Source organism: Anolis carolinensis, chromosome 6 (genome assembly GCF_035594765.1).
Source record: "Anolis carolinensis isolate JA03-04 chromosome 6, rAnoCar3.1.pri, whole genome shotgun sequence".
NCBI lineage: Eukaryota > Metazoa > Chordata > Lepidosauria > Squamata > Dactyloidae > Anolis > Anolis carolinensis.
This window is the reverse complement of record NC_085846.1, coordinates 77,916,798-77,942,060: the sequence shown is the minus strand read 5'-3', so window position 1 is coordinate 77,942,060 and position 25,263 is coordinate 77,916,798. Positions and strand designations below refer to the sequence as shown.

Here is a 25,263-nt window from a genome sequence, read left to right as displayed (position 1 = left end):
CAAGAAGTGCAATAAATCAGTTTGCTTAACTTACAGGATGCGCAGTCTTATGCAGATGACAACAGCTTATTGTTCATGGAGACATCAGCTAAAACATCAATGAATGTAAATGAAATATTCATGGCAATTGGTGAGTAAACTTTTAATAGAGGACAACAAAAAGCAAAATATACATTGCAGTGATACTTTATTAGGGCAACCAAAAAGCACAAAATACTTTATAGCGTCTTTTAGAGTACACTAACTTCTCCATCAGACACACAGTAAAAATCACTTATTGGGGAAGTGGTGATGCCAGTGTCCTTGATATGCACTTTCCTTGGTATGTTTTGTTAGGTCTTAAGATAATCTTTCCATTGGTGTCTTCTGAAGAACTGTATGAAATGCCTATATGTCTTCTAACTGTAGAGCAGTCAGCACAAGGCAGCCTTTCTGAGCGTTTTGTGCAGTTTGAAAGAGAAGATTAACTAGACTAGTAAAGGATAAGTTGATGTGTATGTATATAAAGGATACTGGCATAGCTCATTAATGAAGCCTCTGACAACAAAGCTTCTTTTCATAAAGGCCTTTGGGTACACATGAAACTGGTGTCTTCCCATTTGATGGAGGAGAAAAGCCTCCCAGTGGTGCCAGCCCACCCTCCAGGCTTGAAGCTGTAGTGATGAATGAATTGCTTATCGGTACTGACAGATTGGATGGGAGAACAACTCTTTAGGTTGCTAACAAATATTTTTTTTAATGGGAGAGAAACCGACAGCAAGTGGCTGTAGGGTATTTTCAGAGCCCCCTCATTTGGTTGCAGGTTAACTATTTGTATGCCTGTTTTCAGTGACTCAGCTTGAATCTTTTAACAGAAGCCTTGGATAACTATTCCTTTATTAGATTGCTATAGTGAAATTCTACGTGTAGTATCTAATTCATCAGATGTGTGAAAATTAAATATGCACATATAGATATTGAATACTAATTTTAGACTTTTGTTTTCTTGTAGCTAAAAAGTTGCCGAAGAATGAACCACAGAATACAGGGGCCAATTCTGTTAGAGGACGAGGAGTAGACCTTACTGAACCAACACAACAAACCAAGAGTCAATGCTGTAGCAACTAAACTTTCAGCTGCTTTAAACTGTCTTGAATATTCTTCTGCTTCCTAACTTGTTAATAACAATGGAATTTGGAGTGTTTAACCTGGCCCAATACAGCTTCCAAAATCGAAGAGACTTATGAAATAGTCATTTCTAATACAGAATGATTTTGTCCTAATTTTTAATAACATGCATGTATCACTGGCTGTTATGTTTCAGGCAAAGGAGGGAGGGGAAAGGAAGCTGGATTGACCTGGCTTCAGTTGAAAGGTTTATAAATTGTAATACATGTCATTAGGGATAGAGACTGAACTACTCCATGGATCTGCAGCTAACCAGTTAGTTACTTAAGCTTGGTTACTGTTAAAGTGTAATGAACAGTACTGGGATTCTCCATTTGTGGTATGGAAAAAGCATAACTATAACACACCTGAAGATCCTATAAGCTTATTCACAGTATTTATGCAAACTGTTGTTTATGTGGGTATCTACCATTTAAATATACATTCCACATTTTCATAATTTAACTGAAATATGTGCAGCATTAACAATTTTATTGATCCCGTGCTTGCGGAAACAATTGGTTTTTAGTTGTTACAATATATGTAAAATTGTCAACCCAGTTTAAAGTTAAAAATCAAGTTTAATTCAATTTTTTTTTGTTTATAATACAAGATGACCAATGAATTCAACTCGTAATGCAACAAGGATTCATTCTTTACAAATTGTCAGTCCATGTACAACAAAAACTAGATATCTGATTTTGTTTTTAATCACTGTTGATCATAACACAATTATATTTCCCCTAAGAATAAAAAGTCAGTGCACTAACAATTATGTACATTCAACTTGATTTTAAATTGGAATATTAATGTACTGTAAATAGGGTACTGCATTGTAGTCTACATCTGTTTAATACTCTGTACTATTTAAGAGTTGCTTAAAAGTATACAATATGTACAGTTACTTTAAAGAGCTAACATTTCTTTTCCCCACAACTTGAGGGGATTAAGTTCTTCCTTCATGGCTAGAACAGTAATAAATGATGCTCCTGTACCTGTAACATAAGTACTACTGTCTGTCTGTAATGAATTCTGCAACTTTGTTTTCCAAAGTCCATTTTATTTTGATCTGTCCAGTATATTGCACTAATTCTTTAGTTATTTTCATTATATGAAATCTACCAAGTGTCAGAGAAGATGATTTAATCTATTTAAATGTTGAACTGCTAGCAGAAACTTACTTGTGCAGATTGTAAATTTGCAGTCATTTGGGCTTAGCAAGGAAAATGACAGTTCACCAGTGTTTAGTTTTATATTGAGGTGCTCAGGTTTGAATAAAGTGGTATAAAATGGAAACCATTGTAATTAGTCTTCTTAACATAATTTTTAAATAAATATTGTCACCATTTTTAAAGCATAAGGGAGTTGACAGCAACTTTTCAATCACATAAAATATTATAAATTATAAAAATAGGTTGGTATCTTATCACAACCATTTAAAAGTACAACCAAAACAGTAATATTATCTCTGGAACCGGCTTTTAGTGCAGCTGATACAAGGTGCTTGCTAATATATTTTGCTGCAAGGTCATAAAATGTCCTAGAATTTCCTTCCAAATCTTCTGATATTTGTGAAGATTCATCACTTTTGTCATCGTGTTTTGTACTTGGAGCTCCAGATCCTACTGCACTCCCTAGTCTTTCTGCTGTATCTTCTGAAGAAGATAGGCTAATAGAAGGTGGTTCTAACAAGCTTTCTGATTCTTCATCTTCTGAATTCATTATAAAAACTTTTGACTGAATTGGTGTTTTTTCTCCTGTGACACTCTTTATTGGGGGCAATGGTACATTATTTTGGCTGAGATTTTTATCTCTGTCTTTGAAAAAATCTTGATTTGAATACCATAAATGGAATTCATCCTCCATGCCCCTCAAAGAAAATTTTGAAACTTTGGACATGCGTCTTCTCTTTCGTTGTTGTTGGTGATGATATCTTTGCAAATATGCTGAAAACATTGTTAACGTTAACTGTACTACTTCCCCTCTATCTAGAACTTCCCAAAGTCCGTTGGTAGCTAAAATAAGAAACTGACACGAGTCATCAACAGGAAAGGAGATTGTATGTGGTACAGGAATAACTGTTTCTTTCAACTGAGGGTTTCCATGGTGGCCCAGAGCACGAGTATTTTTGGTAAGTCCCTCTATCAATCCTTTGGGTTCGTTACTGCTGATGTTTCCATCATTTCGAATAACGCGTATCTTTTCCTTTCTGCAGTAAGTCGTGTGTTCTTTAGTAAGCCAATAACTCTCCCCATTTTTGCATAAAACTGCATGAACATTACCTAAATAATAAATAAATAAATTGTAGAGTTACAATTTCAAGACAGTTTGTCCAAGGGGATCAAATTATAAACACTGTTTTCCCCTGCTAGAAATAAAAATTCCACATTTCATGAAAGAGCTCTTCTGCACATTCATGTGCTACTACATTATATAATTCCTAAACATGCGTCTGTAGATGTACACCTCTTGTTTGGGGCTCTATATAATTTACGTCCCTTTCTCTTGTGCTTCTGGATTATGTACCATATTAATTGTGCTCTGCAATATATTTCTCCATAGGCTGGAACTAGAGTTTTTTGGATGTACTGAGCTGTTGCCTGGAATGAGTGGCCTGTTTGCCTTTTCCCTTTTTTTCTCTCTACTTCTCTTTAACAGAACACATGAGGTTGGCAATCACATAACTGGCACCAAAATAATCGAGAAAAAGGCATGCTTAGGTGACTTTCTCTCTACTTTTTTTGTTTTCTCCACTCCATACAGCCCAATTTATTTGCCTTTTTTTTCGTGTCAGGAGCAACTTGAGTCGCTTCTGGAGTGAGAGAATTGGCCGTCTGCAAGGACGTTGCCCAGGGGACGCCCGGATGTTTTTGATGTTTTTACCATCCTTGTGGGAGGCTTCTCTCATGTCCCTGCATGGAGCTGGAGCTGATAGAGGGAGCTCAACCGCACTCTCCCCAGGTGGGATTCGAACCTGGCAGCTTTCAGGTCAGCAACCCAACCTTCAAGTCACTTAGCCCATTACGCCATCTGGGGGCTCCATTTATTTGCCATGTTAATTTGCTATATTTGTACCTCACCCTTCTCACCCCAAAGGGGGACTCAGAGCAGCTCACATATAAATCGGCAACAATGTGATGCCATAAAAACATACATCAGTAAATATACATTAAAGACCAATTGCTAAAAACATATTAAACATTAAAATCAATTTTAAAACCAAGCCATCCAATATCATAGTTCAAGGTCAATCCAGATATTCTACCATTTTGTATCACATTGCACTGAAGATTTTTTATCCAAAAGCTTGGTCCCATGTCCACGTCTTCAGTTTTTTCCTGAAGGTCAAGAGGGAGGGGGCCAATCTGATTTCACAAGGGAGGGAATTCCACAGCCATGGGGCCACCACTGAGAAGGCCCTGTCTTGTCCCTGTGAACCACACCTGCGAAGGCGGCGAGACTGAGAGCAGGGCCTCCCCGGTCGATCTTAACCTCCGAGATGGTTCATAGAGGGAGATGCGTTCGGACAGATAAGCTGGGCCGAAACCATTTAGGGCTTTATAGGCTAAAGCCAGCACTTTCAATTGGTAGCAGACTGGCAGCCAGGGGAGCTGACATAACGGGTTGTATGCTCCCTGTACGTCACTCCAGTTAGAAATCTGGCTGCTGCCCGTTAGACCAGTTGAAGTTTCCAAACAGTCTTCAAAGGCAACCCACGTAGAGTGTGTTACAGTAACCTGTTCAAGATGTAACAAGAATGTGGACTACCATGGCCAAGTCTGACTTCCCAAGGTACAGGTGCAACTGGCACACAAATTTTAATTGTGCAAAAGCTCCCTCGGCCTCCACCAATGACAACTTAATGTGCCCAGTGACTACCAGAAGGCACAGAATTATTGATGGGAAGTTACATCACATGTGATAAAATATGTGTTTCTTCACATTTAAGAAACTGCTACCAACAGCTCATCACAAGACACAAGCCCATGCCATAGTTCCAAGTATTTTGCCATTCCTAAAGTGTACTTTTTCCCTATGCTTCCTCAATTGACTGGTTAATTGACTCCTTTTTTATTCCCCGCATAGAGATGTGTAAAAACATTAAATTTAACATGTGATGGGGATTCTCCATTGTCGGCTTATAAAAATAACGAAGACGTCGTTCTGGAGGGAGGAGTTGAGATGGGCAGCATAGAATCCTTTCTTCCACCATAATTTTTAGAATCGAGGAGGAAGGAACGGTAATTTATACCTTTTTTAACAATGTAAGAATTATCTTTTTAATTGAGAGGTATCTGCACTTATAAATTGTAATACAGAATAATATAGAATCAAAAATATCCCTTTTAATGATCTCACATTAAAAAGTACTTCTGCAAGAACAAACACAGAGGATTTCTTCAAGAAAAAGAAAACTGGGAAGGAGACAGTGGGAGTAGAATGTCTCCCGTGGGATGGGAAGACAAACAGATAATTTGAAAAGAAAACTGAATGAAAGAAAACATGATAGGGCTAGGAAAGTCGTTCCTTTAATTTCCAAATGGGGCATTGCAAAGCTTAAGAGGAAAACAATGATCCCAAACGCTTTACTTATTGAGTGGAATGAAGACCTTAGAAACAAATGGAGACTTTTTTCCTGTTTTAGCCTCTTTTAGCATCTAGGGATGTGATGGTGGGTAGCAATGTGGCAGAACCAACAGAAACACTGCAATTATAAGCAAATATCTACTGTAACATCTTATGGAAATTTCACTTATAATGTCTAATACGGTCAGTCCTCAACTTATGAATATGTCTTTTATTTTATTTTTTATTTTTTTACCCTATGGAATGTCTCCAGGACTCTCTAGAATCTCCAGCACAATGCAAAGATGCATATGTATCAGATGTTGCTAATATCGGATTGCGCTGGAAGTCCTGCAAATGCCTGGTTAAGAATTCTGTAGGTATCTCATAAAATTATCCTGGAGGACCTACAAATGCCTAGAGAACAATACAGCATAACCTCTGGGTCTACGAGACCAGTACCTATTATTTATTTACCGTATTTATGCCCTGCCCTTCTCACTCCGAAGGGGACTTAGAGCAGGTTACAGAACATACATAAGGCAAACATTCAATGCCAATTATACAATTAACAAGGATAGACAGCACAAGCAAAGGTAAAGGCAATTTTTTCCATCTTATTTCTGGCATGTTGGACTCCGGCAATGGGGGGTGCTATCGCTCCATCTTCCATGCTGAGGAGCTGGAGTTAAAATTGCTGGAAGAAACATTAACAACCTTAGATACACAGATGATACTATGATGGCTGAAAGCGAGGAGGAGCTGAGGAGCCTTATAAACAAGGTGAAAGAAGAAAGTGCAAAAGCTGGGATGCAGTCAAACATCAAGAAAATGATGATTATGACAACCAGATTGAATAATAACTGGCAAATAGAGGGAGAAAACATGGAGGCAGTGACTGACTTTGTATTTTTAGGCGCAAAGATTACTGTGGACGCAGATTGCAGCCAGGAAATCAGAAGACGTTTACTTCTTGGGAGGAGAGCAATGACCAATCTCAATAAAATAGTGAGGAGTAGAGACATCACACTAGCAACAAAAATCTGCATAGTTAAAGCAATGGTATTCCCCATAGTAACCTATGGATGCGAGAGCTGGACCACAAGGAAGGCCGAGCGAAGGAAGATAGACGCTTTTGAACTGTGGTGTTGGAGGAAAATTCTGAGAATCCCTTGGACCGCAAGAAGATCCAACCAGTCCATCCTTCAGGAAATAATGCCTGACTGCTCACTGGAGGGAAGGATACTAGAGGCAAAGATTAAGTACTTTGGCCACATAATGAAAAGACAGGAAAGCTTGAAGAGAATGATCAGGGGCGGTTGAACTGGTAAGCGAAGTACGCAAATGCAGAAGGCGCCAATCCCCTGGGGGTGCTATTGAGGCATCCTGTACAGTGCCCAGAGAGAGGGAGAGAGAGGTGGGTAAACAAAAGTTCTAGGAAACAGCAACATGCTCCAGGTTTCCCTAGGCTGGGCTTTTGCCGGAGGGAGGAGTTTCCTTCCTCCAGCCAAGGCCTGGCACTTTGGAGAAACGTGGGGCGCATTGCTAAGCAGCAGCGTGCCCTGCGTTTCCCTAGGCCAGACCTTGGCTGGACGGAGGAAACTCCTTCCTCCAGCCAAGGCCCGACACTTTGAGGAAATCTCCATGGCTCTCTTCCTCTCTCACTACATTTGGGGGGGATTGCTTACACTTGAAAATGGCTTAGGGCAGGCCCTGAGAATGATTCTGGGGAAAATGGAAGGAAAAAGGAAGAGGGGCCGACCAAGGGCAAGATGGATGGATGGTATCCTTGAAGTGACTGGCTTGACTTTGAAAGAGCTGGGGGTGGCAATGGCCGACAGGGAGCTCTGGTGTGGGCTCCATGAGGTCATGAAGAGTTGGAAGCGACTGAATCAACAACAACAATGTGAAACCTGCTGTTTTACAATAATAGAAAAAATGGTAATATTGGAAAAAACTAACTTAACATTCCTGATCTGATGAAGGGTTGATTCAGAAAAATCCTATTCAGCTAAATGCCTCCTATATTTTAAGCTATAATATATGGAATTGCTCTTCTTCTATTTCATCAAGGAAACTTACAGCATTGAACTAAATTGTAAACAGCATTTTTTAAACAGTAGGCCAAAATAGATAGGACAATAGAGGAACTGCATACATACCAATGTTAGCAATATGCATGACTCCAACACTTGGTTCATCTGAACTTTGAATGTTTTCAAGTGGATTTACTTCTTGAATTTCATCTTTGTGATTTATGCTCTGCTCAACTTCTGCCTTTGTCATTTGCTTGTTTATTTCCCATGGCTCTTCTTGCAGCTCATCTATGGTGCCTTTCTCCTCTTCTCTGACTGTCAACTCAGCCTGTTGTTCTTCCTCCTGTGGGATGAAATCTTCCTCTTTTTTGGTTGCATTAATTCCTTCAGTTGATTCCATTCTTGGTTTCTCCATGATACTGCTGCCTGTCTCTTGTTGCATGTTACTTGTTCTATTTCCTTTGATTATATTTTCAGGCAGTTCCTTCTCCTGTTTTACAACACTGTGGTTCTCTGCATCCTCAATCATTCTTTCATTTGGTTCCTCTCTTTGATAATCCGTGATACTACCTTTCCCTTGTCCTGTGTTGCTTTTTGTCTTTGCTCCAGTTATCCTTTCAGACAACTCCTCTTTCTTTTGCATATTTTTTTCCTTTTTGTCATTCATATTTTCAGGTGGCTCTTCTCTTTGCATTTCTATTTCACCCAAACCTTGTTCAGTATTGCTTTTTCTGTTCTCTCTACTCATTTCTTTTGACAGTTCTTTCTCTTCTCGTTGTATCTGTTCTTCCTCCTCATTCTTTCTCTCAATTGGCTTCTCACCCTGCTGTTCTGTGGAGCTACGTATCTCTTCTTCTCTGCTGCTTTTCTTCTCTGCTCCATGTATCCTTTCAGACAATTCCTCTTCCTGTTGCACGATATTTTCTTCCTTTTTGCCATTTGTGTTTCCAAGTGGCTCATTTCTTTGATTTTCTATGATGTTACCCATACCATGTTCAATGCTAGAGTTCGCTCTACTCATCTCTTTTGGCAGTTCTTCCTCTTCTTGTATGCTGACCTGTTTCTCCTCATTCCTGCTCTCAATTAGCTCCTCTCTCTGCTGTTCTGTGGTGCTGCCTGTCTCTTCTACTATGTTACTTTTCCTCTTTGCTCCTTTGATCCTTTCAGACAACTCTTCTTCCTGTTCTGTGTCATTTGGTTGCTTTCCATGACTTAGTGTTTCAGAACTTTTCTCTCCCTCTTCATCTTGTTTTTGATTTTTATTGCTTATTGTTTCCACTAAACAAGTAATGGCTGTGCAGCTACTCCAACGAACTCTTGATGTTTCATTTCTCCCAAGTCGCAAAAGTCTATCCATTCGCCAGAAAGCCTTTGCGTATGCTCTGTGAATCCATTCATGAGTCTTCGGGCTCTTGACTCTTCTAGCAGTAAAAATAAGCTCTCTTAATTTGTAATCTGCCCTAAAGATGGTGCAAAATGAATTTAGCACTTTTCTTTCAGCTTGACTCAGTTCATAGGAGGAGTCTCCATGAGAAAGCTGGTCAAGAAGTAAGAGAGGAAATTCAGCAGAAGTTGTCTGAGCAGCAGAAATTCCATTGGCACCATCAAAGAGTCCAAGAAAGCATGTATCTTTCCTGTTTCCATAATTGTCTATCACAACAAATACATCTTCCAGATGTTGATGCCAAATAGCATTTTTGTCTTGACAAATTGCTATGGCTTTTATCAGTGGGTTGCTTATTACTTTACTTTGCACAGAACTTTCTGCAACACTCTTGATGCAAAAATATGGAGCATTCTTGAGGGTTTCTTTAAGGAAATCATATGAACAGCAAATTTTCTCTATCTGTCTTTCAGGGTACTTAGCAATCTTTCTCATCCTCAAGATTAATTGGTCTCTCTGGAGATTTGTTTTCTTTATGTCTATGGGATCTATCCATGGTCGCCGATATCCAAGCACAGCCTGAGCTTGGTGGGCTTTCTTATGGTGAAAAAGATGGCTAATGTGTACCGGTTCATTACATATGGAGCAACGTACTGTAATGTCAAGGTCGCTAACTTTTCTGAAATCAATATTAACCACCTCTGCAGAATCCTCAGCTTTGTAAGATTTAGGCTTCTGTGATCCTGATTTGTATGACATTCTAACAAAAAAGGAGGAAAATTTATATAATTAATAAACATGTTTAAATTAGCCTTTTCAAACAACTGAGGGATAACTGGCTTGAATCCAAAGAGACAGATAATACATTTTGTATGCTCAGATACAAAATAAGTTTTTAACTTTAATTCCTTATGTATTCTAGGCTATACCAGAGGGCAGAAATTTAGGAATCTGTGTTATGATAGACACCTACTCCCATCAGCCCCAGCCAGCATGACTAATGTTGAGGGGACAGTTGCAGCTGTAGTATAAAAACACAGGACCACAATTTTTTTCCACCATATATATATAAAAAGTTTGTGACAGAAATTTCAAATATATATGGCATACATCTATGGGTAGGATTTCAAAAACAAAGGAACAAAACGTATGGCAGGTCTGTTTTGGATTCCAGAACGATTCCATTTATCACATACAATATGATGAATAGAATCATTCGGAAATCCAAACTTCCCTCATTCTGGACACTATACCTCTATTGGTACAACCTATAATAAGATGAGCAGCAGAACATTCTGTTTGTGGTTGATTTCCATCTAACGTCTTCTAAATGTCATATGACAATTAGAGAAAGTTATCAATTATTAACAAATTCTAAACATCTGGTTAAAGCTATCAGCAGACTTCACCAGCCTCTAAATCTGTGGAGACTGCTGATAGGAGCTATTTTAAAAATACCAGTCACCCCATCCTGAGTTATACCCATGTGATTTCAAATATATATGTCAGATATATGTCTGGACGTATATCAGGAAAACATTCACTTTTAAGATGACAATTACTTTCAGGATTCACTATATGATACAAAATAGCACCGGCTAGTTCTATTCTATTATTTATGTGCTGACAAACAGGATAACATTTGCAATATATAAGGAACACCGTGATGGATTTCATGTATATATTTTAAAAATTAAAAATTCCAGGTATTGGGGAGGGGAATTAATGAACACAAGCCTTCATCCATAGAAAATCACTGTTTGGTCCTTTTATTTCCTTCATTGTTGGGAGTTATGGCCGTGCCCCTGCCTACTCTGAATACATTTTAATTAGTTTTAAGATTTTTAACTGCTTATTTTTAATACAATTAATATTTAAATCTATTTTAATATTTATATATTTTTAGGTTTCAAATTGTATTGCATTGGTTTTACTGTAAGTTGCTTTGATTCTCTTTTGTAGAGAGAAAAGGCGGGGTATAAATAAACATAACACTCCCAAGTTGTAGTCCATAAGGTTTTCAGCCCTTACTATAACAATATGTTTTTATGGATTATGTTGTGTTCTATTTTAACCATGTTGAACTTGGGCTTGTTCCTATGTAAACCGCCCCGGGTCCCTTCGGGGAAATGGAGGCGAGGTACAAAAATAAAGTAATAGTAGTAGTAGTAGTAGTTGTTGTTGTTGTTATGTTAAATACAAGAATACTTCAGCAAAATAGGTGTGTTCTGTTTCCTATCCAGTCCAACACTTGAAATTAGAAATGTGCAACCTTTCACCTGCCTCTTTCCTCAAGGTCCCCCACCAATCCTTTCTCAGTAGTAAGAGGTTATGGGTGTTATAGGCCATAACTTTGGGGAATTTGACTTGCTAAAATTAGGTTTTTTTCCTCAGATAGAACTTTTGAGTTTTTTATACACCGATTTTTTGCTACTCACAGGTAGAAATATAAATTCCTCCAAGTGCATCAGGGTAAAGTCTCAAAAACTTCAGGTGGGTTTCCTTGACCACCTTTGAGGATTTCGGTAAGCATTGCTTTCGAATATATCATACCAAGGGTAAGGTCTAGAAATTTGCAGCCATAAACACACATAGCTGTGATGTCTTCAAGTGTTTTCTGACTATGTTTTATCCTCAACTTATTTGCAAGTTATAGCAAATTCCATAATTGGGGCCCCAAATTCACCAAGTATATATGGTATATACAGTTAGCTTAAAACAATATGAATGCAAGACTTGCAGGGCAGAAGGGGGCAGCTAGATTCTAGAGGTTAGAGAATAGGAAGAAGTAATCATTTGCCATTTCCCTGTATAGCCTCCAGTTGCATCTCTCACATTTTTTCAAGCATCCTCACCTCTCTGGAGCAAGTTTCTGGGGGACTGCACTGGGAGGGGGAGGTGCATTCAGAATGAGATCCATTATTTGGTGAGAGCCTGGTGGCACAGTGTGTTAAAGCGCTGAGCTGCTGAACTTTCAGACCGAAAGGTGCCAGGTTCAAATCCCGGGAGCGGAATGAGCACCCACTGTTAGCCCCAGCTCCTGCCAACCTAGCAGTTCGAAAACATGCAAATGTGAGTAGATCAACCGCTCCGGTGGGAAGGTAACGGCGCTCCATGCAGTCATGCAGCCCACATGACCTTGGAGGTGTCTATGGACAACGCCCACTCTTCAGCTTCGGAGATGAGCACCAACCTCCAGAGTCGGTCACGACTGGACTTAATGTCAGGGGAAACCTTTACCTTTTACCACATGTAGTAAAACTTTCAATAATAGTCACAAAGAGGAAAGATTGAAATTGTGATAATTTCCTACAGAGCAACACACACATACCGGCTGCCAGTAGGGAGTTGTGAGCATTGGTATCCAGTCTCACATTCAATAAACCAGAGTTCCTCTATAGGAAAGTTTGAGGATATGTCACTGTTGTCTACAAAAGTCTGTAAAAAAAACTGGCAGTTTTGCTGAGATTACCAACCTTGATTTTGTCACAGTAGGTCACTAACTCTATACATCTTCTTGTATGATTGGAATAGGGCAGTCGTCATAAATTTCACGCCTGCTAGAAATATAATGAACACCAATTTGATGGACAGTTTTCATATTTTCACTGAGAAACACCTAAGTTGTAGAAATCTATGAATCCTCATTTGCTCTACATGCTTGAACATACCGCTACTACTAAATCCATATTTGCCTTATGTCTTTAACACTCCCACCACTTGATATCCAGGATCAATCCCTATTGTGAATTTTAGTCATCACAAGACCTTTGAGCATTTGTAATTGTCTCAAGTTAAGCAAAACAGAGCCAAAGACGGAGGGCGGTGCCAGAGAAGGCTCTTATTGTGCAATTCAACTGCCTCAATTACTGAATTTTGGGAGGGGTTGACATAGCATTGTAAATCTCTTGTACATTCCTGCAGTGAAAGTGTAATTTTCTCTAATGAGTATAAAAACAACTGAGGAAAAATGTTTAAGTATACCATTTGATTGTTAATGGCATGTTCTGTCAGCATTTTCCTACTGCCTGATTTTATTTTGTTGATTTATATTTATTTAGGGATCTTCTATAGCCCATGGACCTCTGCTATAATACTAGATGCAGGTGTCAGTAAGCCTTAGGTTGTAAAGTTACCTGGGAATAAGTCCAACTGAAGCCAATGGGACATACTTTTGGGTGGACATTAATAGAAAACTTAATTAATATCTCTTTGTGAGCAAATCACAAAAGTTGAAGTAGCTAGCATGTGGCCCTTCAGATACTATTGTTTTGCCATTTCCACCATTTCCATGTATCAGGATTAACCAGAATAATTAATGATGAGGAATGGTGGGCCTTTTAAACCAAGTACAGAGATTTTCAACAGACTGGATCCAAACATAGGCATATTTGATGCAGCCCACTTGAAATCAATGTGCATTAGGCTAGCTGTCATAAACATAAGTTTCATTGCTTTCAGTCTGTCTGCTCTAAGTATGACAATGTTTGGTGTATAATTTCCATGGGAGGAAAACAAGTACAGTTGTGGTCAAAATAACAATAATATAAAGATATATTTGCCAGCTCCTTACAAACTACAACACTATTGATATACAGTGTGGACAGAGGTGCCAGTTCTGTTGATGGTGAAATTGATTACGTTATGAATAGTGGAGGCTGGCCCTGCTTAGCCTGTAATAACACTGGACTGTTTCTTTTTGTTTTGTTTTTTTGAGGGACCTCTTCACACAGCCCCTGAGGCCGTGCAATTTTGCTGGCGAAAGGGCAGGCATGTGGGGCAGCCCGGGGTGCCCCACTCTCCCTCCCTCCTTTTCCATCATAATGGAACTTTCTTTTGCTGAGGAATAATTGCAGTTATAGGTGTACCTATAGTTCCTTCAGCATCATATACTTTTCTATACAAATTGCCATTTCAAATGGAGAAAAAAACAGTACAAGTATTTTGGATGTGCAATCATGGGCACATGCAACTTGTCTTGATCACTTCTACTGTGATTGAGAAAATAGAATTTTTGTGAAATAGAAACAAAACTGTCTCTGTGTTCATTTGTTGGTTTATTCTTCTAAATACTAGGCTTTGCCAATGCTTGTTTGCTTGAAAGAATACCAAGTATTTCATATCCTATATTTAGTACATCTAGCATCCTAGACAGCTAGGAATGAATACGCATACACTGTAGAAGAAAAAATCAATGGAAAAATTATAGCCTTGGAAAATTTTCCTGAAATTTTCCATTTTGTCATAGGGCTACTGCTGTAACTCTTAATGGCCAATTGCATTTGGATAACTCTTTTATACCAAAGCAAAAACAACTTCATTGTTTTTACATTATGCAGGTACTAGCTTAAACTCTGTTTTCCTATGTGAGAAAAAAGAAGGAAAGCCTTTAAAATTGTACTTTGTTTATATGGTTTCAAAACTATTTGTTACTTTTTTAAAAAAAATAATTGTCTCTTTTAGTTGGTCAGTTTTTAAAAAGTTGGTTGATGTAATTATTGATTAAACATTGCAGTCTTAGAGGAAACCAAGACGACTGGGAACTAGAAGTAAAAAATTAACGCGTTAAAGAAGTTTTGTTTTCACACATGCAAAATCCTTACTCTGAATATATACCCTGTTTCCCCGAAAATAAGACAGGGTCTTATATTAATTTTTGCTCCCAAAGATGCACTAGGTCTTATTTTCAGGGGATGTCTTATTTTTCCATGAAGAAGAGCTCACATTTATTGTTGAACAACAAAATGAACATTTATTATATACTGTAAAGTAGTTGTCATCACAAACCAGCATAACCAGACAAACTATGAATCCTATCAAGAATTTCTTGTTACTACCATTATTTACATGTACAACAATCTATGGTACCTCTTGCAATTTAGGTTTCACAAGGTTTCCACGCTGATTTCTCTCTATTCTAGTTTCAATGTAGTCATGAATGATGAATAATATAATATACTATAATAATAATATGATAATATAATAATAATATAATGATATACAATATATTAATGAGATAATATAATATAGGATATAATAATAACAGAATATGATAATAATATGGTATTAATAGGATAATATAATAATGGGATATAATAACAGAATAGCATAATAATATAATAATAATAGGATAATATAATAGAATAATAGAATGGAATAGAATGATATAAAATATATTAATAGGATAATATAAAATGGAATATAATAATAACAGAATATGCTAATAATAAAATAATATGATAATATAATAAAATAATAGTATAGAATATAATGATATAAAATATATTAATAGGGTAATATAAAATGGAATTTAATAATAACAGAATAATAATATAATAATATGAAAATATAATAGAATAATAATAGAATAATAATATAATGATATAATAATAATAATAGAAAAATATAATATAATGATTTAAAATATATTAATAGGATAATATAATAATGGGATATAATAATAGTAACAGAATATGATGATAATAATATGGTAATAGAATAATAGTATAAAATAATCAGTTTCATGGATAGGATAGGAATAAGGATGAGAGGAGAATCCCAATGCGTCCTGTACCTTTAAGGAGCAGAAGCAGCAGGACGAAAGCCCTCTTCCTTCCCTCCCTCCCACCCTCCCTTGCCCTGGCTCCAGGAGCCAATCAGAAGCCTCTGGGAAGAAGGGAGCATGGCCAGGACGGAGAAGGAAGAAATGGCAGCGCAGCAGCCACGGAAGGTTCTTCAAGCCGCGGCTGGGGGACAGGCAAGGCAAGGCAGGGAGGGAGGCACAGAAAGCAAGCACTTTCCCTCCCTCCCTCCGGTGTGTGTGTGAGTGCTGCTTCTGCCCTGCAGCCATGCTTCCCAATGGAACTCTGCTGCAGCCTTAGTTGCTAGGTCTTACTTTCAGGGGAGGCCTTATATTTGGCAATCCCCCCAAACCCCTGCTAGGTCTTATTCTTTGGGGAGGTCTTATTTTCGGGGAAACACGGTACAAAATAAAATGTTGTACACTTAAAACACTTTTTCAAACACATGACTTTTAAAAATCACTTTTATTGAATTTTCTTCTCTCATGCTTCACACTGCCCACTGTTAAAGTGAGGGAGATACATAATGAATGTGTTATTTAAAAGACAGCCAGCAGATGCCCTACCATCAGGTTTTGCAACAGCTCGTAAGGAATTATGAGAGTTGGGTGTAACTCTCATCATCCCTTGCCAGAATACCCAATGGTGAGTAGTGATGGAGCCATGCCTGGTATGTGCTCTAAACCACAACTATCCTTGCACTCTGAATTTTATGCTTTTAAAAAAATAAATAAATACCTTTGGATTTTTAGAAAGTAATTTGTTCTTTGGGAGCCATTTTTCTGTTGCTGGCACACAACAGTCCTGCCTGGATTCCAGTGTTTACAGCTTTCACTATGGTAACCGTATCCTTAGCCACTAAAACACTTCCGATTTGTCCATTAGGCAGCAAGGTTAAAACCTGTGCCTGCATTTGCTATTGCTTATGCACACCTTCTGTATTTTCCCTCGGGATGTGACCAAGAAGTACATAGTGTTCTTTTCAGCTATTATGGTTCTCTTTGTCATGCTGAGAGCACAACAATGGAAAGCTTTGCATAGTGGAAACCACCCACCAGTGTGGCTTTGTCATGGTAGCAAGACATTTATACTGCAAATTGCTACATTTAGATGAAATGGCCCTGTCAGTTCAATGAATTGGTGTAAAGGAGACTCAGTGAAATCACTACCTCATTTCCTGAAGTCCCATTGATGTCTCTTTGCACCTGTAAGTCTAGGAATGCATCCACACTATGAAACTGAAGCAGTTTGACACCCCTTTAACAGCTATAACTCAATGCGATTGAATACTGGGATTTCTTTGGCAGGGAAGGCTACTATATGTTTAAATTGTGGTAATGTTTCATGCTTGTATGGGTGACATGATGAGCTATAATTATATAATTTCACAGTACTGAGTTATAGTACTTAAACCAGATTAATTCTACAGTGTGGATGCACCCTGGATTTGACCCACGGATCTGTTCCAGAACTGGATGTGGTTCTAGGCTTCTTCAAGACTTCTTTCTGTGTCAAACATATTATTACTATAAGGGGCATATCTATGCTGACTCTGGTAACTTCACACTGATTCTATGACGGCTCTATGGTAAGTTCGGATGGAAGTGATTCCTTTCAGTTGGATTCAATATTATCCATGGCTTTCAGTTTCCACAGTACAGTACATTTTTAAAACTATCCTACACAGATAAGGGGATCATATGGTATAGTGCAAAAGCAAACGAAAGAAATCAAAGGACACAAGCATTAGCCATTTCCCCCATCTCATTTGTAATCAGAACTATTCAAGCAAATTGGCAACAGAGGAAAAATTACTACCCTGACTGGATCTACACTGCTCTATATCCCAGGATGTAATCCCAGATTATTTTATCCCAGATTATATCAGAGTAGACTCATATAATCTAGTTCAAATCAGATAATCTGTGATCAGATCCTGGGATATAGAGCAGTATAGATCCAGCTCCAGTCTGCTCATATATTTACTTATTCCCAAACTGGCAAACCAATGCAAAAGAAAAAGAAAAAAAAGACAGTGACCAATACAAATCAACTCTCTACCCTGGACAACTGTTAATAAATGGTCATAGTGCTAACAAGAAATTTAAAACCCATCTAGCTTGGAAGGGAGACCTATACACTATAGTCAGTATCCATCTTACATCATACTGTGGTATCCAGTGTGGTTTTATTTCAACTCAAAAGAGTGCCATAGAGAGCCTAAGGATCTGTGAAATGGTCCAAGGCTACAGCAAGGTATGACTAAACATCAGGGTAGTGCTTAGTGTAAAGCCAAATTAAAAGTTTGCTTTTTTCAATTTCTTTCCCCAAAATATTTTTAAGCCATTGGTTGAATCTGTGGGTGGTGAACCCATGGATGTGGAGGGCCGAATGTACCTTATATAGTGAACCCACATTTCCCCTTTACAGTATTAGCTTATAGGGCCACGTAAGAATAACTGAATGTCCATTCCATCTTCTGTTTCTTACTGATTAAACTTGCTTGGATTAATTTATGACAGATGTAACAGCAAAGATTTACAGAGATTTTGAAATACAGCTGCTACCTTATGAACCATTATTTGCCTTTTTGAACATATTACCTTGGTAGAGCTTAAGGAACTTCACTGGCAGCTTAGTCTGTTTTCAAGTACAGTTCAAAGTGCTGATGTTTTCTTTTAAAATTTATTCAGTTTTGAGCCCAGGTACCTGAAGAAAGATTTTGTTCATGTACCAATCGTATGTTGAGGCTGTCTTTGAACGGCTTCCTGGCATTTGAGATAAGAAAGGTGGAAACCAGAGAGGGGGGCTTTTTCACTTTGTGATTTCCCTTCCTCTTATCCATTCATGGAATTTCTTCCCTGGAGATGTATGCATGGTGCCAGTACTTTTTGTGCCAGGCAAAGTTATTGTTACTTTAAAACATTGGGATATATCACAAGTAATCTTGATTTACTGTGTTCCCTCACTACTTTGCAGCTCACTTTTCATGGATTTGCTGTTTTGCGGTTTTTCAATAAACTCTAAAAGACTATTATAAATCATTAAAAATTACAATTTACAGCCTAAGGAAGGAAGGAAGGCAAAATCAAAAGGGAGAGAAAAGGAGCCCAAGCGGCAACAGGAGAAGGCGATTTATCAACACACGATTGGTTGATAAAGACTTAAAATAGTGTATAACTACTAAAATAATGTATAAATATTAAAATAAATATAGTGTCCTTACTTCGCAGATTTTCACTTATTGTGCGTGGTCCTGGAACCTAACTCCAGCAATAAGTGAGGGAACACTGTATTCATTTTATCTGTACAAACCCACTAATAAGTATTGCTGAAAGACAACATATAGATTTTTTTACAAGGAAATAAGTAGCACAACCCCAAGGGACTCACAGAGTGCTTTTATGGCCTATGTTCATTCTGAACTAATTCCTACTCAAGAGTGTTATTTACAATCAGCCCTCTGTATCCACACATTCTTTATCCAGGGATTCAACCTTCAATGGCTTGTAAAAATAAAAAAAAGGAAAGAATGGGAGGGAGGCAAACAGTAGAAAATAAAAACACAGATTTTTGGAGGAGAAACACCAATGTGTGAAATAAAATGTATCCCTGGAACCAAACCCCAGCACATCCATATTTGAAAAAGAGGATTTCCCCCCTTGAGGATACTGCAGTGGAAGTTTGCGCCACTAGAACAAACCCGAGTAGTCATTTGAGCGATACGGAAGTGCCGATTTCACCCTCAGAAAAGTAGCCCTTTGAGGGACACTCAAGTGCAGGTTTCACCCTCATAAAAGTAGCCCTTTGAGGAATACGGAAGGAAGTGGAGGTTTCTCCCTCATAAAAGTAGTCCTTAGAGAGATACAGGAGTGCAGGTTTCACCCTCAGAAAAGTAGCCCTTTGAGGGACACTAAAGTGTAAGCTTCGCCCCCAGAAAAGTAGCCTTTTGAGGGATACAGAAGTGGAGGTTTTGCCCTCAGAAAAGTAGCCCTTTGAGGGACACTAAAGTGCAGAAAACTTGTGGATGTTTCACCGTCATAAAAGTAGTCCTTTGAGGGACACAAAAGTGGAGGTTTTGCCCTCAGAAAAGTCACACTTTGGGAGATAAAGAAGTGGAGGTTTCACCCTCAGAAAAGCAGACCTTTGAAGGACACTGAAGTGCAGATTTCACCCTCAAAAAAGTATCCCTTACAGCAGACATGGGCAAACTTTGGTCTTCCGGGTGTTTTGGACTTTTAACTCCCACAATTCCTAACAGCCTACTGGCTGTTAGGAATTGTGGGAGTTGAAGTCCAAAACACCTGCATGGCCAAAGTTTGCCCATGTCTGCTTTATCAGGATACTGATTAGCAGATTTTGCCCTCTGAGAAGTAGCCCATTGATGGACTCTAAAATGCAGGTTTCGCCCTCAGAACAGTGGTTCTTTGAGGGACACAGAAGTGGACGTTTCGCCCTCAGAAAAGGAGCCCTTTTAGGGATATGCAAGTGGAGGTTTCTCCCTCAGAAAAGTCGCCCTTTGTGAGGCACTGAAGTACAGGTTTCGCCCTCAGAAAAGTAGTTCTTTGAGGGACACAGAAGTGGAGGTTTCTCCCTCAGAAAAGGAGCCCTTTGTGAGGCACTGAAGTGCAGGTTTCGCCCTCAGAAAAGTAGTTGAGGGACACAGAAGTGGAGGTTTCTCCCTCAGAAAAGTCGCCCTTTGTGAGGCACTGAAGTGCAGGTTTCGCCCTCAGAAAAGTAGTTGAGGGACACAGAAGTGGAGTTGTATGTCTTTCGGGCTGTGTGGCCATGTTCCAGAAGTATTCTCTCCTGACGTTTCGCCCACATCTATGGCAGGCATCCTCAGAGGTTGTGAGGTATGGATAAACTAAGTAAGGAAAGGAAAGAATATATATCTGTGTAAAGTCCAAGGTGTGGCAAGAGTCCTTTGTCACTGGGAGCCAGCATTAATGTTTCAGTTAATCACCCTAATTAGCATTGGAGATGTTTTGTCCCTTGCCTGGGGGCATCCTTTGTTCAGTCAAGCCTTCATTGTGTTGGTTCCCATCTACTGTTTTGATTTTGGAGTTTTGTAATACTGGTAGCCAGATTTTGTTCATTTTCATGGTTTCTTCCTTTCTGTTAAAGTTGTCCACATGCTTGTGGATTTCAATGGCTTCTCTGTGTAGTCTGACATGATAGTTGTTGGAATGGTCCAGCATTTTTGTGTTCTCAAATAGTATCTTGTGTCCAGGCTGGTTCATCAAATGCTCTGCTATGGCTGATTTCTCTGGTTGAATTAGTCTGCATAGATGTGGGTGAAACGTCAGGAGAGAATACTTCTGGAACATGGCCACACAGCCCGAAAGACATACAACTCCACTTCTGTGATCCCGGCCATGAAAGCCTTCGACAACTCACAGAAGTGGAGGTTTCTCCCTCAGAAAAGTCGCCCTTTGTGAGGCACTGAAGTGAGGTTTCGCCCTCAGAAAAGTAGTTCTTTAAGGGACACAGAAGTGGACGTTTCACCCTCAGAAAAGGAGCCCTTTTAGGGATATGCAAGTGGAGGTTTCTCCCTCAGAAAAGGAGCCCTTTGTGGGACACTGAAGTGCAGGTTTCGCTCTCAGAAAAGTAGTTATTTGCGGGACACAGAAGTGGACGTTTCTCCCTTAGAAAAGGAGCCCTTTGTGAGGCATTGAAGTGCAGGTTTCTCCCTCAGAAAAGTAGTTATTTGCGGGACACAGAAGTGGACGTTTCTCCCTCAGAAAAGGAGCCCTTTGTGAGGCATTGAAGTGCAGGTTTCTCCCTCAGAAAAGTAGTTATTTGCGGGACACAGAAGTGGACGTTTCTCCCTCAGAAAAGGAGCCCTTTGTGAGGCATTGAAGTGCAGGTTTCTCCCTCAGAAAAGTAGTTATTTGCGGGACACAGAAGTGGACGTTTCTCCCTCAGAAAAGGAGCCCTTTGTGAGGCATTGAAGTGCAGATTTCGCCCTCAGAAAAGTAGTTATTTGCGGGACACAGAAGTGGACGTTTCTCCCTCAGAAAAGGAGCCCTTTGTGAGGCATTGAAGTGCAGGTTTCGCCCTCAGAAAAGTAGTTCTTTGAGGGACACAGAAGTGGAGGTTTCGCCCTCAGAAAAGGAGCCCTTTGTGAGGCATTGAAGTGCAGATTTCGCCCTCAGAAAAGTAGTTATTTGCGGGACACAGAAGTGGACGTTTCTCCCTCAGAAAAGGAGCCCTTTGTGAGGCATTGAAGTGCAGGTTTCGCCCTCAGAAAAGTAGTTCTTTGAGGGACACAGAAGTGGAGGTTTCGCCCTCAGCATGTATGTAAGGTTTCCCGCTGCCCTTCACCGCTGCCCTTCATACTCTCAAGCCCTTCGTGACTCTTGGTCGGGCGCGTCATTTGCGAAGCGCTACAGCGGCCGGTTGTGGCGTCCAAGAAGCTGGCACTGCAGGAGACGCCCGTGTGGCCTCGGAGTCGCAAGAGGCCAGGCCGCGAGTGCCCCTCCCGGCTGTGCGTGCTGCCTCCTTAGCGGGCGCCTCCTCCTCCCTCCCTCCCTGACAGGACCCGCCCGCGGTGTGCGGCCTGTCCCCTCCCTGCCTCGCTCCCTCCCTCCCCGCCTGCCGCCCTCCCGAGGGAGCAGCAGGCGAAGGAGAGGCTCCAGCGGGCGCCCGAGCCCGGCCCTCAGCGAGCCTGGCGGCGACAACAGCACCGCAACCCCGCCATGGCTGAGGCTGGCGTGGCCGGGCCGGGGGAGGGCGACGCGGGGAGCAGCAATGGCGGGGCTGGGGCTCTCCAGCAAGGCTCGCCGGCTTCAGCGGGGCCGCCCGCTGCAGGAGCCGCTCGAGCTTCCTCCTCCGCCGCCGCCGCCGCTACTCCTCCTGCGCCCGCGGAGAGCAGCCCTGCAGCGGGAGGAGGAGGAGGAAGCACGGGAGGGACTGGCGGCTCGGCTCGCATCACGGGCAAGAAGGCGCAGCTCCGATCCGCACCCCGCGCCAAGAAGCTGGAGAAGTTGGGCGTCTATTCCGCCTGCAAGGTAAGAACCACCAAAAGGGGGGGAAAATAACAGCAACAACACACGGAACGGGAGAGACGAGCGGCGCGCTTCCCGGTTGCCGCCGACAGGGGGCGCCCGGCTGGGTGGTGGCGAGGGATTGATTGACAGGAGCGGAGGGCAAGGGAGGGGTCGCGGGTGACTACTTGGTTTGGAAACAGGAGTAAAAGCAGAGGCGTCAAAAGAAAGGGACAGGTGGCATGCACTATAGAGTTTTCTGTCGAGGGGTTTTTCCCACTTGATGTGAAACTGGCAACAGGTTTCTCGCTAGAAGTGGAGAGTAGTTGTTGTTATTATTATTAATGGGTTGCTGTGAGTTTTCAAGACTGTATGGCCATATTCCAGAAACATTCTCTCCTGACATTTCGGCCACATCTATGGCAGTCATCTTTAGAAGTTGTGAGGTGTGCTGGAAATTAGGCAAGTGGGGTTTATATATCTGTGGAATGTTTAACCTAAAAAAAATCGGGTTTTTTTTAAACCCCCTCCCCCTCCCCCCAGCCCTGGTGGAATGTTCAGGGCGGGAGAAAACACTTGTCTGCTTGAGGCAAGTATGAGTGTTGCAATTGACCGCCTTGATTAGCATTGAATAGCCTTTCAGTTTCGAAGCGTAGCTGCTTAGTGCATGGGGGCTCCTTTGTTGGGAGGTGTTAGCTGGCCCTGGTTGATTCATGTCTGGAATTCCCTGTTTCCTGAATGTTGTGCTTTGTTTACTGTCCTGATTTTAGGACATGTTGTTCATTTTATGGTTTCCTCCTTTCTGTCGAAATTGTCCACATTATTATTATTAACTGGATTTCTATACCACTTTTCTCACCCCTGGGGGGACTTAAAGCGGTTTACAACATAATAAATGGCAAAATTCAATGCCTTACATATATATAAAATATATCACGCATCTAAATAAAATACATACAACTGTAGATTAAAACCATTAAAACTATAAAAACATCAAATAAAGACATACGCATAAAACATGCTATTATAGCAATTAACATAGATCCCTTCTCTTCCCCCACCACCATCCCCCATCTCCCTCTCCATAGAGTTTCACCCTTTCTTTATATACCCTCCCTGGTCCCCCAGGGATCAAGATGGTGGAGGCCCTCCACATGCTTGTGGATTTCAATGGATTCCCTGTGTAGTCTGACATGGTGATTGTGATAGTGGTCCAGCATTTCTGTGTTCTCAAATAATATACTGTGTCCAGGTTGGTTCATCAAATGCTCTGCTATGGCTGATTTCTCTGTTTGAATTAGTCAGCAGTGCTTTCATGGATTCCCCCATGCAGTAAGCAGCAAGACCTTGAAGCTGAAATGCTATTCAATGCTAATTAAGGTGGCCAATTGCAACATCGCATCTGCCTCAAACAGACAAGAGTTCTTTCTCTCACCCTGAACATTCCACAGATATATAAACCCCAATTGCCTAGTTTCCAACAGACTTCAAAACGTCTGAGTATGCCTGCCATAGATGCTGACAAAATGTCAGGAAAAAAAGCTTCAGGAACATGGCCATACAGCCCAGACAACTCACAGCCACCCCTGTGATTTCAACCATGATAGCCTTCGACGTTGTTGTTGTTGTTGTTGTTATATTTATATCCTGCTCCCCTCTGCTAAAGAAACTCAAATGGCTGATTGCATGCATCCTCAGGCCCCATCTGCACTGACCATAGAATGTATTTCAGTCTGCATTATGATGGCAGCAAAGATGGGACCACAGACTTGGTGCATGGAGTTAGTTTCACTTAATTCGGATTAATTACCCCAATACATGGTAACATAGTAACCAATTGGGAACGGGAAGGATGCATGTACACTGTACAAATAATGAAAGCCATAGGATCGCCATAAATCGACAGACAACCTGAAACATACACCTGATTTATGCAGAAACAGGTTGTAGCTACCATACTTAAAAGTATTAAGAAAAACACTGCCCTTGTTTAGTACCAGTCATGTGTCCCTTGTTACTTATGGCTTGCAGCCAACAACTTCTCCCATTCATCTCCTCACAGAATGACATTACTCAAACTGTCATTGTCAAGTTCTTCTTCCTTCTGTGCCTCTCAAACTCAAACGAGTTTTCCTGTTTACCCCTTTTAATCCCCTATACAAGACTTGGGTTCAGTTTCCCTATTTTGCACCCATTTGTGTGACCTATTGCTCCATTGTGATTAATTTTATTTATATTTATTATTATCCCACTTTTATCTCTTGATCAAGACACACAGTGGTTCACAACAGTAAAAAATAAAATTTAAATCCATAGTATACAATATTTAAATAGAATTAAATATAAAAACCCATTAAAATAATTTAAACCTCTTAAAAACAGCTAAAATAATCATTTTTTTTTAAAAAAAAATTAAGTGTCCTACCTGATGACCTTCAGCCAACCCACAGTGACATCCCAATCAGTTTAGTCTCCCCTATTTTTCTGCTCCCTGTAAATTTCTCACTGGGTTTCCTTTTTGCACCCTATGTATTTATCCGTACTGGTATCTCAGGCATGCC

The 25,263-nt window shown here is 40.2% G+C and overlaps 3 protein-coding genes across 10 annotated transcripts in view; 2 read left to right on the top strand and 1 right to left on the bottom strand.

Moving 5' to 3' along the window:
* The window catches only part of rab5a (RAB5A, member RAS oncogene family), a 22,889-nt gene extending 20,447 nt beyond the window's left edge, over positions 1-2,442 (top strand). For both annotated transcript variants that reach the window (XM_062984581.1, XM_003222161.4), the window contains 2 exons: positions 37-130; positions 992-2,442. In XM_062984581.1, the coding sequence (XP_062840651.1) occupies positions 37-130; positions 992-1,107 (210 nt within the window). In that variant the 3' untranslated portion in view covers positions 1,108-2,442. The remainder of the gene's footprint in view (positions 1-36; positions 131-991) is intronic.
* Positions 1,753-25,263, bottom strand: pp2d1 (protein phosphatase 2C like domain containing 1). 5 transcript variants are annotated; one of them, XM_062984577.1, is made up of 5 exons: positions 19,858-19,941; positions 16,452-19,765; positions 12,609-12,692; positions 7,875-9,892; positions 1,753-3,428 (listed from the first exon to the last, which is right to left on the bottom strand). In XM_062984577.1, the coding sequence occupies exons 4-5, from the start codon at positions 9,889-9,891 to the stop codon at positions 2,542-2,544; spliced, it is 2,904 nt and encodes a 967-aa protein (XP_062840647.1). In that variant the 5' UTR covers position 9,892; positions 12,609-12,692; positions 16,452-19,765; positions 19,858-19,941; the 3' UTR covers positions 1,753-2,541. The 5 variants fall into 5 exon arrangements, with proteins under 5 accessions (XP_062840647.1, XP_008110916.2, XP_008110917.2 ...); XM_008112709.3 differs by lacking the exons at positions 16,452-19,765; positions 19,858-19,941 and adding an exon at positions 25,128-25,263; XM_008112710.3 differs by lacking the exons at positions 16,452-19,765; positions 19,858-19,941 and adding an exon at positions 25,128-25,220 and having other exon boundaries at positions 12,609-12,689.
* The window catches only part of kat2b (lysine acetyltransferase 2B), a 56,429-nt gene continuing 53,315 nt past the window's right edge, over positions 22,150-25,263 (top strand). The window contains exon 1 of one of the 3 annotated variants that reach the window (XM_008112712.3): positions 22,150-22,726. In XM_008112712.3, the coding sequence (XP_008110919.2) occupies positions 22,415-22,726 (312 nt within the window). In that variant the 5' untranslated portion in view covers positions 22,150-22,414. The remainder of the gene's footprint in view (positions 22,727-25,263) is intronic. The other 2 variants (XM_003222176.4, XM_016994387.2) reach the window with 2 other exon arrangements.